The 15,947-nt window shown below is 47.8% G+C and overlaps 1 protein-coding gene across 2 annotated transcripts in view; it reads right to left on the reverse strand.

Annotated features, from left to right (window-relative positions):
* LOC139161324 (ABC-type organic anion transporter ABCA8-like) overlaps positions 1-15,555 on the reverse strand; it is a 98,767-nt gene extending 83,212 nt beyond the window's left edge. The window contains exons 1-4 of one of the 2 annotated variants that reach the window (XM_070740302.1): positions 15,418-15,555; positions 14,658-14,774; positions 5,700-5,901; positions 2,066-2,260 (exon numbers count right to left, since the gene is read on the reverse strand). In XM_070740302.1, the coding sequence (XP_070596403.1) occupies positions 2,066-2,260; positions 5,700-5,901; positions 14,658-14,762 (502 nt within the window). In that variant the 5' untranslated portion in view covers positions 14,763-14,774; positions 15,418-15,555. Of the gene's footprint in view, positions 1-2,065; positions 2,261-5,699; positions 5,902-14,657; positions 14,798-15,417 lie in introns of those variants that run through there. The other variant, XR_011558092.1, reaches the window with a different exon arrangement.
* Between the last annotated feature and the right edge of the window lie 392 nt (positions 15,556-15,947).

A 15,947-nucleotide genomic window follows, 5' to 3' on the forward strand; every position in this document is an offset into this window, starting at 1 on the left:
CCTCCTTCTCTGTCTGTCCTCCAAATTTGCGATTCTGTCATTTATTTGTCTTATTTTTCCATCGTAATCCATCACTTGTTTCTCAACTTTCAGTATCTTTCCAGCAGAAGAATCCCCTTCCTTTTTAATTTGTTTAACTTCTAAATCCATCTGTTCCATTTTATTCTCAACTTTGTTGAATCTCTCTTCAAACCCGCTACAAATCTCCAGAAGTTTATCTAACTTCTGCTCAATGTTAGCCAGACTAGAGGGGTCTTTCCCTCCCTCCGCCATTTTAAGATTTATTGTACTCACTTATCACTTCCTTGTTACAGCGAAAGCGCCTCCGTCTTTGCTTGAAATCATAAATCTTCAAACTCACTTTGATGCCGACAGATTCTTGTTTCTTCCTATATTTTTCTAAGGAAGATTTATAGTCTTTTTAAGAGGGAGAAAACTCTTTACATTTTATCTTTGTTCGGAGCCAGAGGTGAAATGCCTAGAAAGCAATTCGGCACATGCGCAGAGACTTTGTCAGTCGGGCTTCAGACCTGGCTACAGTACTGAGATTGCTTTGGTCATTCTGATGCATGATCTCTTGTGAGCCCAAGATAGAAGTTATTCCTCTATCTTGGTGCTCCTTGACCTCTCAGCAACTTTTGATACCATTGACCATGGTATCCTTCTGCAACGACTGGAGGAGTTGGGAGTGGGTGGCACCATGTTGTGGTGATTTGCAACCTATCTTTCTGGCTGGTCATAGTCGGTGTTGGTGGGGTGGATAGAGGTTGACCCCTAGGACCTACCTTTGTGGGGTGCCACAGGGGATGGAAATACAGTACTAACCCCTTTGGAGTCTCCCAAACTCTCAGCTGAGATTGGAACATCATCTCTTGGGTGTACCTAGGGGGACCTTTGCATAGGTTCACCTGGTGTACCAGTTGCAACCCTTTTTGGAACAGGAGGTTCTTTTCACAGTCACCCATGCTCTTATCATCTCATGGCTCGATTATTGTAACATGCTCTATGTGGGGCTCCCCATGAAAAGCGTTCAGAGACTTCAACTGGCCCAGAATGCACTCCATGAGCTCCATTGGCTCCCAATTAGCCACCGAGTGTTCCTTATAAAGTCCCACATGACTTAGGGCCAGCCTATTTATGAGACCGCCTTCTGCCACATACTTCCAAGTGACAGATTAGGGCCCACAGGATTGGCATTCTCTGGGTTCCATCACCTAGACAGTGTCGGTTAGCAGGACCATGTGGGAGGGCCTTCTCTTTGGTGGTGCCGGCTCTCTGGAACCAACTCCCTCTGGAGGTCTGGATTGTCCCCACCCTATTGGCCTTCTGGAAAGCCATCGAAACCTGGCTTCGCCAGCAGGCCTGGGGCCATTAAGTAATAGAATCTGAATAATAGAATCTGAATAATTTTTATTTGTGTGAATTTTTAACTGTTTTTATATTGTTTTTAATTGTCTTACACCACCCAGAGTCTGGAAGGAGTTGGGCAGCCTATAAATTTAAATAGTAAATAAATAAAATAAATCTTGTTCATTGCTTTTCCAATATACCAAAATTATCTCATAAATAAAGAGCATGATTTGTTTCTCATTTATTCTCATACGCAAGGAATTATGAAAAAACAGGATTTTGTACTGTCCCTTGCTGCTCTTTTGAGGGTTGATACTCTGAATTTATAACATAAATTGCATTGTTACATCTGCAATAAATAAGCATGAAAATAGTGTCACTTAAAATCTTCACATATCTGTATGTGTATGTCTTTAAATGAAAATTATGGTGTCATTCTAAAAATGAAATATTGTAAGCCATGTTGAAAATGCACACACACACAAACACAAAGTATATATGATGCTACATTTGCATTTGACTTATATGTAAACCTGTGTTTCTCAGTTTGGTCAACTTTTAAGATGTGTGGAGTTCAGCTCCCAGAGTTCCTCAGCAAATTATGCTGAGCAGAATTCTGGGAGTTGAAATGCTCACATCATAAAGTTGCCAAGGGTGAAAAACATTTCTTTGGACATATGGAAGTCTGGAATGAAACACAGCCATCTTGAATTACCTATAGCAGCAAATTCTTTGTGTGGTGTAACTGTTCTGTAGGTTGGAAATCGGAGTCGATAGGACATTTCGTCTTGGAATAGAACTCCAATAATATCTAAGTAGTCAGTGTAGTCTGATTCCATGGCCTTCTCACCTTCCTTGATCTTCTCATCTTTCATGGCCTTCTCATCTTCCATCACTTTTGTCTCAATACCTTTAGCATAAAAATCATGTCAGTAAGTGAAATCCTACCTAGGACAGGGAAAGAGAAACATCTTTGCATGCTGATGTTTTATTTGTTGTATCAGTTAACGATTTCAAGGGTCATTATCGAAAATTTGGCCAAAGGAATATTAAAAAACTGGACTGATATTTAATCTTGTAAGCTGAATTCTGTTAATGTCTAATTAAATAATCAAAAATGCATGATTGAAGGGTTCCCACAAAGCTTTTCATTCATGTTCACAGAGGCCAAGGGAAGAGCTCCCGGCTGGGACCTGAGACACAGTGAGAGAAGGGGGAGAGAAAGGTAGTGATTTTTAACCATTTTCTATTTCTTGAATTCAAAGAGGTTGGGGAGATACTATTGGCTAGGAAGGAGGAGAAAGATGGGAAAGGAACATTTTCATTGGCAATTTGAATTCAAACACAGACCTGGGGAGGAACTACTGGCTAGGAAGAAGAAGGAAGGAAGGAAGGAAGGAAGGAAGGAAGGAAGGAAGGAAGGAAGGAAGGAAAAAGCCATTTTCAACTGCACTTTCAGTTCACAGAGGTCAGGGAAAGAGCTTCTGGCTGGGACCTGAGGCCCAGTGAGAGAAGGAGGAGAGAAAGGTAGTGATTTTTAGCCATTTTCTATTTCTTGAATTCAAAGAGGTTGGGGAGATACTACTGGCTGGGAAGGATGAGAAAGGAGGGGAAAAGCCATTTTCAACTGCACAATCATATGACTATAAAGCAAAAATAGTAATAATACATTCAGGGGTAGTGCGCTCGAGACTGTAATTCTATTTTATTTCAAAATGACTGGCTTAGTTCAGTGTAATACTTATTTAACAGCTGTGTTTCAAAGTACTCTTTTCAAATTGGGATACTGTCCTCTTTGTAAACAAATTACTAGTCTAGGTGGACATATTACCTATCTAGAATCTCTGGTCTGTGCTCTTCAAGCAGAAATCAGGTGCAAAATTCAGCCATTCCATTCTAATGAGTCACATTACCAGCCCCCTCTACCACAAAGATTCTGCAGGAGAAGGGCAGCATGGACAACTGTGGGATCTGGCAGTGTGAGAGCTGTGAAACATAAACATAATTCTTATGCTGTGTCCCAGTATAACAGACATAGTGCCCTGGCTGACCTTAATGGGGACACTAAAGCAACAGGTCAAGGTAGTTGTGATAATGATAACTCAAATAATCAGGGAATCATGGTCCAAGGTGAAGAGCCTATCTTGGAAAGTGTGAATCACCTATTACACAAGAACAACAAGGTATCCAATACGAGAAGCCACCTTCTGGTTGGTGATTCAGTTGTAAGGGATGTAAATTTATCAGTCTGACTTCAATATCAGGGAAGATTTTACAAAAGATTTTGGAAAAGATAATCAAGCAATGAGTCAACAAAGACCTAGAGGCAAATAAAGTAATAACCAAAAGCCAACATGAGTTTATCAAAACAGATCATGCCAGACTAATCTTGAAAAAGTGACAAAATTAGCGGAGCAGGGGAATGCTGTCGATGTGGTTTACTTGGACTTCAGTATGGCTTTTGACAAAGTAGACCATAACCTACTACTAAATAAACTAGAAAAATGTGGGATGGGCAGCAACACCTCCAGATGGATTCAAAATTGGCTAACTAACCACACTCAACGTGTAGTGCTCATTGGAACTACATCTACATGGAGTGATGTATGCAGTGGAATACCCCTGTTTTAGGCCCAGTACTCTTCAACATCTTCATCAATGACTTGGACAAGGGGATAGATGGGGAATTTATCAAATTTGCAGATGACACCAAACTGGCAGGAATAGCCAATACTCCAGGAGATAGGTGCAAAATACAGAAGGATCTTGAAAATTTGATCAATGGGTGCTATCTAACAAAATGAAATTCAATGGTGAAAAAAGTAAGGTTCTATATTTAGGCAAGAAAAACAAAATGCACAGGTACAGTATATGTGGTACATTGCTCAACAGTAGTAACTGTGAGAGGGATCTTGGAGTCCTAGTGGACAACCATTTAAACATGAGCCAGCAGTATGCAGCAGCTGCCAAAAAAGCCAACACAGTTCTAGGCTGCATTAATAGGTCACATGAAGAGTGACATGAAGTAAGGCCACATGAAATGTTAATACCACTTTATAAGGCATTGGTAAGGCCACACTTGGAATACTTCATTCAGTTTTGGTTGCCATGATGCATAAAGGATGTTGAGACTCTAGAAAAAGTGCAGAGAAGAGCAACAAAAATGATTAGGGGACTGGAGGCTAAAACATATGAAGAACAGTTGCACGAACTGGGCATGGCTAGTTTAAAGAAAAGAAGGACCAGGGTAGACATTATAGCAGTCTTCCAGTATCTCAGGGGTTGCCACAAAGAAGAAGGAGTCAACCTATTCTCTAAAGCACATGAGGATAGAACAAGAAGCAATGGGTGGAAACTAAACAAGGAGAGAACTTATTTAGAACTAAGGAGAAATATTCTGACAGTCAGAACGGTTGATCAATGGAACAGTTTGCCTCCAGAAGTTGTGGATGCCCCAACACTGGAGGTTTTTAGGCAGATGTTGGATTAACATCTGTCTGAAGCAGTGTAGGGTTAACTGCCTAAGCAGAGAGTTAGATTAAAAGATCTCCAAGGTCACTTCCAACTCTGTTGTTGTTGTTGTTATCATCAATACAACACAACAAACAAGATCACTGTTTTATATTGATGACAACAACAACAAAAACAACAACAGAGTTGGAAGTGTTGTTGTTGTTATCATCATCATCATCATCATCATCATCATCATCATCATCATCTATTTGATAGTTACCTTGATCTCAACATATCTCCACGCATAACATATTGGCTGGATTGACCCATCATACTAATCTACAACCCACCGCCAAAATTGTTTAACTTTTGCTTCTCACATTAAAGAAACAGGACTACAGCCATCTGAAAACAGGTTTTGTCAGGTTATACAAAATCACTTGATCATAATTTATAAAGAACATCACAGACAAGCCATAGATGACATGATATATGAACCCAGTCATAATTCATATACCAGTAGTATTTATTTATTTTTTTATTCTGCCTTTATTATTTTTATAAGTTACTCAAGGCAGAAAACATATCTAACAGTCCTTCCTCCTCCTCCTCACAACACTAACCTGTGAGGTGTGTTGGATTGAGAGAAAGAATGATTGGCCCAAAGTCACCCAGACACTTACATGCCTAAAGCAAGACTAAAACTCCCCTGTTTTTTAGCCTGGAGCCTTAACCATTAGACCTAACTGGCTCTCATACCACTTTGTCTAAATTGATGTGCTGTTTCCACAGCATTGGAGGATACCTGCAATCATTTTTCTATAATTACCAAATGAGTCCAGCTGAAATTAGTATCTATTGAAGTCTTTGAAAACATTTTACTAGATACTTTATACCTTTTAGAGGAGAGATAGTTTCTATTTTCTTCATTATTTCTCTTGACATCTTAGTATTTGGAGCATACAAAAGTTTAACTCCAGTAATATTAAATGAAGGTTTTCCAAGCAGGGCATGAGGTATTTCACGAGTATCCTCATATAAAAACATATGTCCTTGTAATAGTATTGTACTGAGGAGAACCAGGGTAGAAAACCATTCCTGGAAATATGAAATAAGTCCAAGTTATTAACATCCATTACAGAAATTTGGAATGATCACCGCAAGGCAATTCTATTTTGAACCATAGGCATATCATTGGGGATTGACCCTAATGAAAATATAGCAAAAGAGAATTTAGGATGCTGAATACATGCACACTCTCACATCATGCATATATGTGCCTGTATGTGTGCCTATTGGCATCTCTCCCTACAGAAGCACATATAAAATATGGGGAGTAATTATAATGACAGCGAAAAGGGCAGCGCCGGACTTACCCGGCAGGCAGGCTTTGCTGGAGGGACCGGGAGACACGGTCCCTCATGGCGGCCGCCATTTTGGATCCCGGGCGAAGTCTCGCGATGCGAGACTTCGCTCGGGAGATCAGGGCCTGATTGGCCAGGCTCCTGATTGGTCCGGGCGGGGCCTGCTTGCCCTATATAAGGGCGAGCAGGCCCGGGGCTCTCCTTTTTCGCCCGGACTGCAGAGCTGAGCAGACGTTCGTCAGTCTGCTCGCGGCGGCCATTTTGTGGACGACCTCGTGCGAGGCACCATTTTGTGGCCTGCAGGACAGCGAGAAGCCTTTCTTGGTCACAGAGGAGCCAGCATCGGCTGGGCTCCGCTCCGGTTTGGAGCCACATTAGCATCGTTGGTGGTGGTGTGGTGTGCTGCCCTTGGGTGGCCTCGCGGGCCCGTGGGGGTCCTCCTGGGGGCTTGAGGCCTTGTCATAAAGGCCTGGTGGTGGGGCCTTCTTGCCACAGTTTGGGGGGGTTGGTGGTTTGGCCTCCTGGGAGGTTTGCGCTTCGAGGCCTGCTGGTTAGGGCAGGCCTTGTCTGGGGGTGCAGGGCCTTCGGGGGGGATTTGTCATGCCCTCTTCTATTCTTTGGTTTACAAATAGACTATAAGTTAGGGTCATGGCCCCTAAAAAGCGTCCAGCTCAGGGCCCTCCGCCCCAACCAGTGGTGCGGCCCAGGAGGGCTGCCAGGCCGTCTGCCCGGGCTCGGGCAGCGGCAGAGGGGCCCCTGGGTGGGATCCCGGTAGGGGGGGGTGGGATTCACACCCACAGTCCCTCAACCCGAGATTTCCCCTTCTCTCTCCTGGGCCAGGGTCTTGGAGCGACTGGACGACTTGGAGAGGTGGCGGTCGGGTGCAGGCCCGGAGGGGCTTCCCACGACTGCCACCGCAGCATGGGGCACCGACCCCGAAGGGGAGTCAACCCCAGAGGGGCAAGGGGCCCACAACACGCAGACGGCCCACACCGGGCAGACGGCCCACACCGGGCAGACGGCCCAGACCGGGCAGATGGCCCAGTCGGGGCAGTGGTCATCGTTCCAGGGCCCAACAAGGATGGGCCCACCGTGGATGGCTTCTACCCCTTACGGGGCAGGTGAGGTTGCACCACATGTAGGCACATCATCGCTCCTTCCTGTGTAGGGTCCCGGGTTTATCCCGCCGGCATTGGGGAGTGGCAACAGCTTCATGGGGGCTGCTGCGGGCACATGCGGGCAGGTTTGGTCTCCGCCTGCCCCGCCAGTGGGGGCGCCAGGGGTGTCTTTCCCACCTGGGGCGGGGGTGGGGGGTTGGATGCCTCCTCCACCTGCCATTATGCCACCGCCCCCTTTTGTGTATCCTTCGGGGCTTGGTGTGCTGGGCTCGGGGGCCACCACGGTGTGGGACCCGTTCGCCAGCATCAAGCCTGGGGTCATCCCTTGTGGGTTGCCCGCAACGCCTTTAGGTTATCATCTCCACCCGTCGGTGAAGGAAGCAATATGGCGGGGGGAGTATGTCGATCTTTTCTCCATTCTAAACAGGGAGGTCCCCAAGCAAGACAAGGAGGTGGTCCCTGGGGAGAAGATTAAGAAAACAAAGGTCACAAAGTGCTTCAGCTCTTGGCTGTACGCCTTTTTTGACCTTTGCGTCGGTGGTAATTCAGAGGCAGCCGGGTAGGGCCGCTGCCTTGCTGAAGTACATCGACCTTATAGCGAGGGCCCACTTTGAATATGGGGGCACCATATGGAGGCATTACGATAAGGGGTTCAGGATGCGTATTGCCCATGACCCCTACTTGCCTTGGGATATGGTGGTTCCGGACCTGTGGTTCCAGGCCACGCATATGTCAGGGAAGGAGGGCTGTGATAGGACCGATAGCGGTCACTTTATGGAAGAGGAGCCCGTGACGCCCGCGCCGGCCAAGGCCGTGGCGGGTGCCGTTGGAAAAGGGGCCTCCTTGGTGTGTCACGAGTTCACTGCAAAGGGGGCGTGTTTTCGTCCCATTTGCAGGTTTCGTCACGCCTGCGGGAGTTGTGGGGGGAACCATTCCGCAGCCGTGTGCCCCCGCCCCAAGAAGGGGATTGAAAAGAAAGGCTCGGGTCTCCCAAAGCCTCCCCCGCCTGCTGGGGGAAAAGGGGCCCAGCCCAATTAATTTACGGGTGCTTGAGGGTTGGTTGGGTGACTACCACCCTCGCTCGAGAGCGGCCGCTCTCTTGCTAGGTTTTTCGGAGGGATTTAGGATCCCTTACATGGGTGTTAGGAGGGCCTTCATGTCTGACAACCTTAGGTCAGTTGTTGGACATGAAGACATTGTTAGGGAGAAGATTCGGAAGGAGGTGGCCGAGGGCAGGGTCCTCGGGCCCTTCCCGGAACCGCCCTTCCCGAATCTTCGTGTGTCTCCCTTGGGTGTGGTCCCCAAAAAGGCGAGTGGTGAATTTAGGTTGATTCACCATTTGTCTTTTCCAAAAGGGGAGTCAGTGAATGATTTCATTCCTGACGAGCTGTGTTCAGTCCGGTATGCGTCCTTTGATGCAGCCGTGACGATGGTTAGGACGTGTGGGGTGGGAGCCCTTATGGGAAAATGCGACATTAAGTCGGCATTCCGGCTCCTCCCCATACACCCAGACGACTTTGAGCTGTTGGGCTTCCATTTCGAGGGGGGTTATTACGTGGACAGAGCTTTACCCATGGGTTGCTCTGTCTCGTGCTCTCTTTTCGAGAGTTTTAGCACCTTCTTGGAGTGGGCGCTCAGGAGGCAAAGTGGTCTGGGTACTGTCGTTCACTACCTTGATGATTTCCTGTTGGCGGGGCCTGCGCATTCGGAGCAATGTTTTGCTCTGATGCGGGACTTCGAAGCCCTTTGTGCTCAATTGGGGGTGCCTTTAGCCTCTGAGAAGACCGAAGGCCCCGCCACCAGGATTACCTTTCTGGGTATTGAATTAGACTCAGAGGAGCAATCTTCCAGATTGCCCCCAGAGAAGTTGGTCAAGATTAAGAGGAAGCTTGATGAGGTGCTGGGCTGCCGGAAGGTGACCCTACGGCAGCTTCAGGAATTGGCAGGCATTCTTAATTTTGCCTGTCGGGTAGTTGTTCCTGGTAGGGCTTTTTCCAGGAGGTTGTATGATGCGATGAAGGGGCTCCGTTTGCCCCATCATCGTACCCGCCTCTGCGCTGGGGTCAGGGCTGACCTCGGCGTGTGGCGGGATTTCTTGGTCAGGTTTAATGGCTTGTCTTTCTGGAGGCACGAGCTTCTTTTGGAAGCTGAGTTGCAGCTCTGCTCTGACGCCGCAGGGACTTGTGGTTTCGGGGTGGTGTTAGGTGACCAGTGGTGCTGGTCGGAATGGCCTCCGGAATGGAGCGCCTCTTCATTGGTTAAGGACCTGACGTTTTTGGAGCTCTTCCCCTTAATAGTGGCCTTAGAGCTTTGGGGGGAGCAGTTTAGGGACAAGACCGTGCACTTTTGGTGTGACAACCTAGCAGTTGTCCATGTGGTGAATGCCCTGTCCTCAAAGAGCGACAGGGTCATGCGGCTTGTCCGCCATTTTGTGCACAGGTCCTTGTCTCTAAACGCATTGTTTTTGGCTAAGCATGTCCCCGGGTTGGATAACGGGGTTGCTGATGCCTTGTCCCGTGGTCAGTTGTCCAGGTTTCGGACCCTGGCCCCGTGGGCCCGAGAGTTGCCAGAAGCGTTCCCCAGCCACCTCTGGAGTCTGGGGGGGATCCAGAGTGGTGGAGAGACGAGGCATCCCGGGCAATCTCCTTGTCTGTAGCGCCCGGCACCCTCCGGGCATACCAGCGTGCAGGTAAGGAGTTTGGGGAGTTCAGGCAGGGCAGGGGTTACCAGCTTAGTTGGCCTGTCCCTGTAGAGCACTTGGCCGAGTTTTGCGTCCACCTTAGGCAGCGTGGCCTGTCAGTTAGGACGATCCGGTCCCGGTTAGCCGGCCTCGCCTTTCTGTCCAAGGCGGGGGGGTTTGCAGATCTTTCGGGTGACTTTCGCATCCGGAAGATGCTGGAAGGCTGGCTTAGGGATCAAGCGGGGGCCCCTGGTGACACTCGTCAGGCTCTGACGGTGGAGCAGCTGTCTTTAATCAACGTGGTTTTTGACAGTCTGTGTTCCTCATTGTACGAGGCCCGTCTTTTTAGGGCAGCGACTTGTGTCATGTTTTTTGGGGCCCTTCGGGTCAGCGAGGCCATGGCTTCATCTCAGGCTGACACTTCGCTCCGAGTCTTCCAGTATGCTGATCTGGCCTTTAGACAAGGGGGGGTGTCCCTTGTAGTAAGGCGGTCTAAGACAGATCAGCTGCGCAGAGGGGTTACCATCCAACTTAGTGCGGCCACCGACCAGTCTGTGTGTCCGGTGGCCGCCCTACAGCTTTATTGTGGTCTGCGGGGGTCAGGTCAGGGGTACCTGTTTAGGCATTGGGACGGCACCCCTCTGACCCATTTCCAATTTTGGGCGCTGGTATCTAGGGCAATGGCCCAGGTGGGCATGGATCCCTCCGGTTACGGAACGCATTCGTTCCGTATCGGCGGCGCCACTAGCGCGGCACTTTCTGGTTTCCCGGCCCATCGGATTCGGGAGATCGGCCGCTGGCGGTCAGCGGCATATTTGGGTTATGTTAGGCCCGCTGAGGATCCTAGGCAGGGCTTAGGCTAGGTAACCTCTCTGTGTGTGTGTCCTCTTGCAGGTCCCCAGGCTAACATGAAACCGACGGCGCTGCTGTGTGGCCACAGCATGATTTTTTGGGCCGGCTGCGCGGCAGCCAGGAGCACCATCGGGACCCAGCTGTCCCTGGGGCAGTGGGTCAGGGTTACCTGGATGGGCCGGAGAGGTATGCGGTGGGAGGGTCTCCTACCGGCGTTGCTGGGCGGTCAGCATTCTGTGGCTGCGCCCGGCAATATGGGGGGCGGCTCCTGGAGTCGCGCCCAAGTGGGTTTGGGTGGGCAGAGTCCTGTGGCCGCACCCAGGTGGCTGGTATTGCACTTAGGTGGCAATGACCTGTGCATACTGGGAGGCCTGGCGCTGATCATCCAGGCACGCGAAGACCTGCGAAGGCTTCGTGAGGTATGGCCCACCACGCAAGTGGTGTGGTCAGAAATATTACCTAGGCTTGTGTGGAGGGACGCCTCTTCCCTTAGGGCCATTCACCGGGCTAGGCGACGGGTGAATAGGGCTATGGGTAAAACAGTTAGGGAATTGGGTGGAGTGGTAGTGCCCCATCCCCTTATTACAATAGACCGGCCATGGCTTTACCGGGCCGATGGCGTTCACCTGTCTGAGCGGGGGAACGCCATCTTCTTACAGGACCTGCAGCGGTCTCTGCGTGAGCTGGCGCAGCTAGAGGGGGGAGTCGGGGGGCCAAGATAGAGATCTGACCCCCACTCCTGTGGCAGGTTAGGGGCGGAAAACTGGGGTGGTTTAGCAACCGCACGTTCTCCCTTGGGCATCTTTGGGGATGATTGACAGGTTCTCCGCAAGCTCATGGAGGGAGTTTCTGCCTGAGCAGCTGGGGGGAACCTGTCTTTGGGTCCTGCACCTTTAATTCCCGGATTCCGGTTAGCCGGTGGGACCCCCCTCATGCACAGCATGACAGGGTCGCAGGTGACGGCCTGGCCCTCACCTGGACTTGCATCGAGATACACCCATGAGTTGCCCAGGAATGTTTTTTGGCATAACGTCATTTCCGCCCCGGAAGTAGTTGTTTGACCCTGCAGGTCCATTTCTGGGTCATAGTTGATTATGCTAATTTGTGCAAAGTATTGAATAAATTATGCAAATTTATGTTAATAAAAACGACCCAATTTAAATCCAGCTCTTGTGTCCGTGTCGTTACTCCGTCTCTCCAGCAAGGGCAGCGCCGGACTTACCCGGCAGGCAGGCTTTGCTGGAGGGACCGGGAGACACGGTCCCTCATGGCGGCCGCCATTTTGGATCCCGGGCGAAGTCTCGCGATGCGAGACTTCGCTCGGGAGATCAGGGCCTGATTGGCCAGGCTCCTGATTGGTCCGGGCGGGGCCTGCTTGCCCTATATAAGGGCGAGCAGGCCCGGGGCTCTCCCTTTTCGCCCGGACTGCAGAGCTGAGCAGACACCCGCCCGCCCTCCACTATTTCGCAGTGTGCTTAGGGGTCGCCCTTAGGGGGCCGAATGGGAATTTTTTGCAGTTCTGCCTCTTAGCAGAGCTGTTTTTTCGCCCATTCCACACTGAGGTGATGGATGTGCGGTTAGGGGGTGCTTGCATTTATTAGGTTAATTGGCTTACCTTTGGTCATTTGGGTAGGCAGGTTAGGGGCGGAAAACTGGGGTGGTTTAGCAACCGCGCGTTCTCCCTTGGGCATCTTTGGGGATGATTGACAGGTTCTCCGCAAGCTCATGGAGGGAGTTTCTGCCTGAGCAGCTGGGGGGAACCTGTCTTTGGGTCCTGCACCTTTAATTCCCGGATTCCGGTTAGCCGGTGGGACCCCCCTCATGCACAGCATGGCAGGGTCGCAGGTGACGGCCTGGCCCTCACCTGGACTTGCATCGAGATACACCCATGAGTTGCCCAGGAATGTTTTTTGGCATAACGTCATTTCCGCCCCGGAAGTAGTTGTTTGACCCTGCAGGTCCATTTCTGGGTCATAGTTGATTATGCTAATTTGTGCAAAGTATTGAATAAATTATGCAAATTTATGTTAATAAAAACGACCCAATTTAAATCCAGCTCTTGTGTCCGTGTCGTTACTCCGTCTCTCCAGCAAGGGCAGCGCCGGACTTACCCGGCAGGCAGGCTTTGCTGGAGGGACCGGGAGACACGGTCCCTCATGGCGGCCGCCATTTTGGATCCCGGGCGAAGTCTCGCGATGCGAGACTTCGCTCGGGAGATCAGGGCCTGATTGGCCAGGCTCCTGATTGGTCCGGGCGGGGCCTGCTTGCCCTATATAAGGGCGAGCAGGCCCGGGGCTCTCCCTTTTCGCCCGGACTGCAGAGCTGAGCAGACACCCGCCCGCCCTCCACTATTTCGCAGTGTGCTTAGGGGTCGCCCTTAGGGGGCCGAATGGGAATTTTTTGCAGTTCTGCCTCTTAGCAGAGCTGTTTTTTCGCCCATTCCACACTGAGGTGATGGATGTGCGGTTAGGGGGTGCTTGCATTTATTAGGTTAATTGGCTTACCTTTGGTCATTTGGGTAGGCAGGTTAGGGGCGGAAAACTGGGGTGGTTTAGCAACCGCGCGTTCTCCCTTGGGCATCTTTGGGGATGATTGACAGGTTCTCCGCAAGCTCATGGAGGGAGTTTCTGCCTGAGCAGCTGGGGGGAACCTGTCTTTGGGTCCTGCACCTTTAATTCCCGGATTCCGGTTAGCCGGTGGGACCCCCCTCATGCACAGCATGGCAGGGTCGCAGGTGACGGCCTGGCCCTCACCTGGACTTGCATCGAGATACGCCCATGAGTTGCCCAGGAATGTTTTTTGGCATAACGTCATTTCCGCCCCGGAAGTAGTTGTTTGACCCTGCAGGTCCATTTCAGGGTCATAGTTGATTATGCTAATTTGTGCAAAGTATTGAATAAATTATGCAAATTTATGTTAATAAAAATGACCCAATTTAAATCCAGCTCTTGTGTCCGTGTCGTTACTCCGTCTCTCCAGCAAAGCTCTGTTTAGCCACACATTCATTCTTAACCTCAAAAGGCATCATGAATTCAGCAAGCTGGTATATGGCAGATGGGAAGAAACTAACAAATGCTTTTAGAATCACCCATATTCCTAAAGTGTTACAATTTTAAAAAATTACTCTTCAAAAAACTCAATTTTCTCTATATTGCATACAAAGGACAGCATTTAAATGGATGGCGTGTGCACTCTTTTTGTTTATAACCAAGAATTGTTAGCAACTCAAGGAAGTTGCTAAAATTGATTTAGCCAGAAGTTAAAGATCTTTTTATTTGCCCTTTCTTCAACATATTTATCGGACTTTTTGCCCTTTTTACAGTATGTGCAAACTGATTTTTTTTCTACTCCTGCCTTTGTACCCTGAAAGTCCTCCAAATGTGCCACCATCCCTGCTATGTCAGTTTGCACTCAAGTATTGTTGTCTGTCTCTAAGCTGAACCTGATCCTGTGCCATCTTATTCTGTACCCTTAGCTTGCCTGAAAAGTTCTTGACATGTCATAGACAATTAGCAAAGTCTGTTGCTGATACAGAACATGAGTACCTGCCACTCTTCCCAAAACAAGTGTTTGTTTGTTTAATTTATTTGTCAAATATGTATAGGATAGTAGTAGTTTGTATAAACATAAGTAAAAAGTAATGATGTTATCCATCAAGTTGTAAAATAAGCACAACACAAATTGTTTTTAGTCCAAATTTTGCATTGCATTCACAATTTTCTCATATTTAGAAACAGAAAGGAAACTAGAAGAAAAGTAATCTCGGTGGGGAGTAGCAGGGGGGTGAGGAAAGGGGAGGGGTTGTTTCCATAGAAGTGAAAGTGGCTGCTTGGCACTTGCCTGAAAACTCTGCATTCTCATCCTCCATTTCAGAATTATATTTTTCCACAGGAGCGCAGCAGTCTGTTGGAACAAGCTTCTTTTTCGTACTGACTCTGTCTGCATGGTAAGGCTTGCCTGAAATAAAAAAGAAATCCACTAAGAAATCTTAACATCAAGCAAGCTGTAGTGGGAGGGACAGGTTAAACATTACAATCCCCCTCCTTTCCTTGCTTATGGGGTCATGTTCTGTGCATCTATTTATTTCCTAAACAGATCGATAAAGGTTAAAGTCATGCAGGGTTTTGACTTAGAATTATTTGACCAAGAGTATTTGAGCATGCCACTTTTTCCTTAGCCAAATACAATAGAATAGATAGACCAAAAGCATTTTTTTTAAAAATTCTGTATTGAATTCTCATCTACTCCACTGTATTTAGTAGCATTTCCAGATGTGGAAGTAGAGGTCCATATTAACAATGCAGAAAGCAATTTATCCATAAGCTTTAGACTGCCAATGAAAAAGCAACAATACAATGTTCTAAGAAACTTCGGTAAATATCTTTTTTTAAAACATAATTCTATCTGACACACTTTTACTCAGAAGCATGATCCACATCAACAAGAAAATCCAGGCAAAGCATATGGAGATTAAGTCAAACTGAATTTATAATAGCTTTCAATGAGTTAAATTGCATAATGCTTGAAATCTAAATAATATTCTGCATAGCTGGATTATTGTCTTAATGCAGTCAGGAGAAAGTAGCCCAGAAATGCTTACCTTAAACAATTTGAACAAGAAATGGAGGAAAGAAATTAAGGATTGTTAAAGAATTAAACCAATGTCCATCTGTAATGTGATTTGTTTGGGGGGGGGGGGGAAGGCTACAACAGCTTACTATTTTTTTTTCATGTCTTCATTCTTCAATTCATTAACATAGCAAAAAAGGCAGAGTTTTTCACAATACTTTGGTGGCCTTATTTTCCTCCTCCCATTTTCCCTCTCCCAATGCACTTTGTTTTGAGGATTTCATCAGTGTTGACACAGCTGTATCTCTGAAAAAGAATTTAAGTTATATTCCAGTTTGAGAGAGACAAAGAATTTATTAACATTTATATTTTTTTCTGCATTTAGATAAAAATATGCATTTTTAAAACACAATTCTGGAAATGAGATTTGAGCTTAATCAAATTATTAAACTTCGCTGATGATGTAAAACTATTCCATACCACCAACAATGCTGCTACCCTACAAAAAAACCTTGACTACCTTTCAGAATGGTCAACAATTGGCAACTCCAAATCAACCAA

The sequence above is a fragment of the Erythrolamprus reginae genome, chromosome 2 (genome assembly GCF_031021105.1).
Source record: "Erythrolamprus reginae isolate rEryReg1 chromosome 2, rEryReg1.hap1, whole genome shotgun sequence".
NCBI lineage: Eukaryota > Metazoa > Chordata > Lepidosauria > Squamata > Dipsadidae > Erythrolamprus > Erythrolamprus reginae.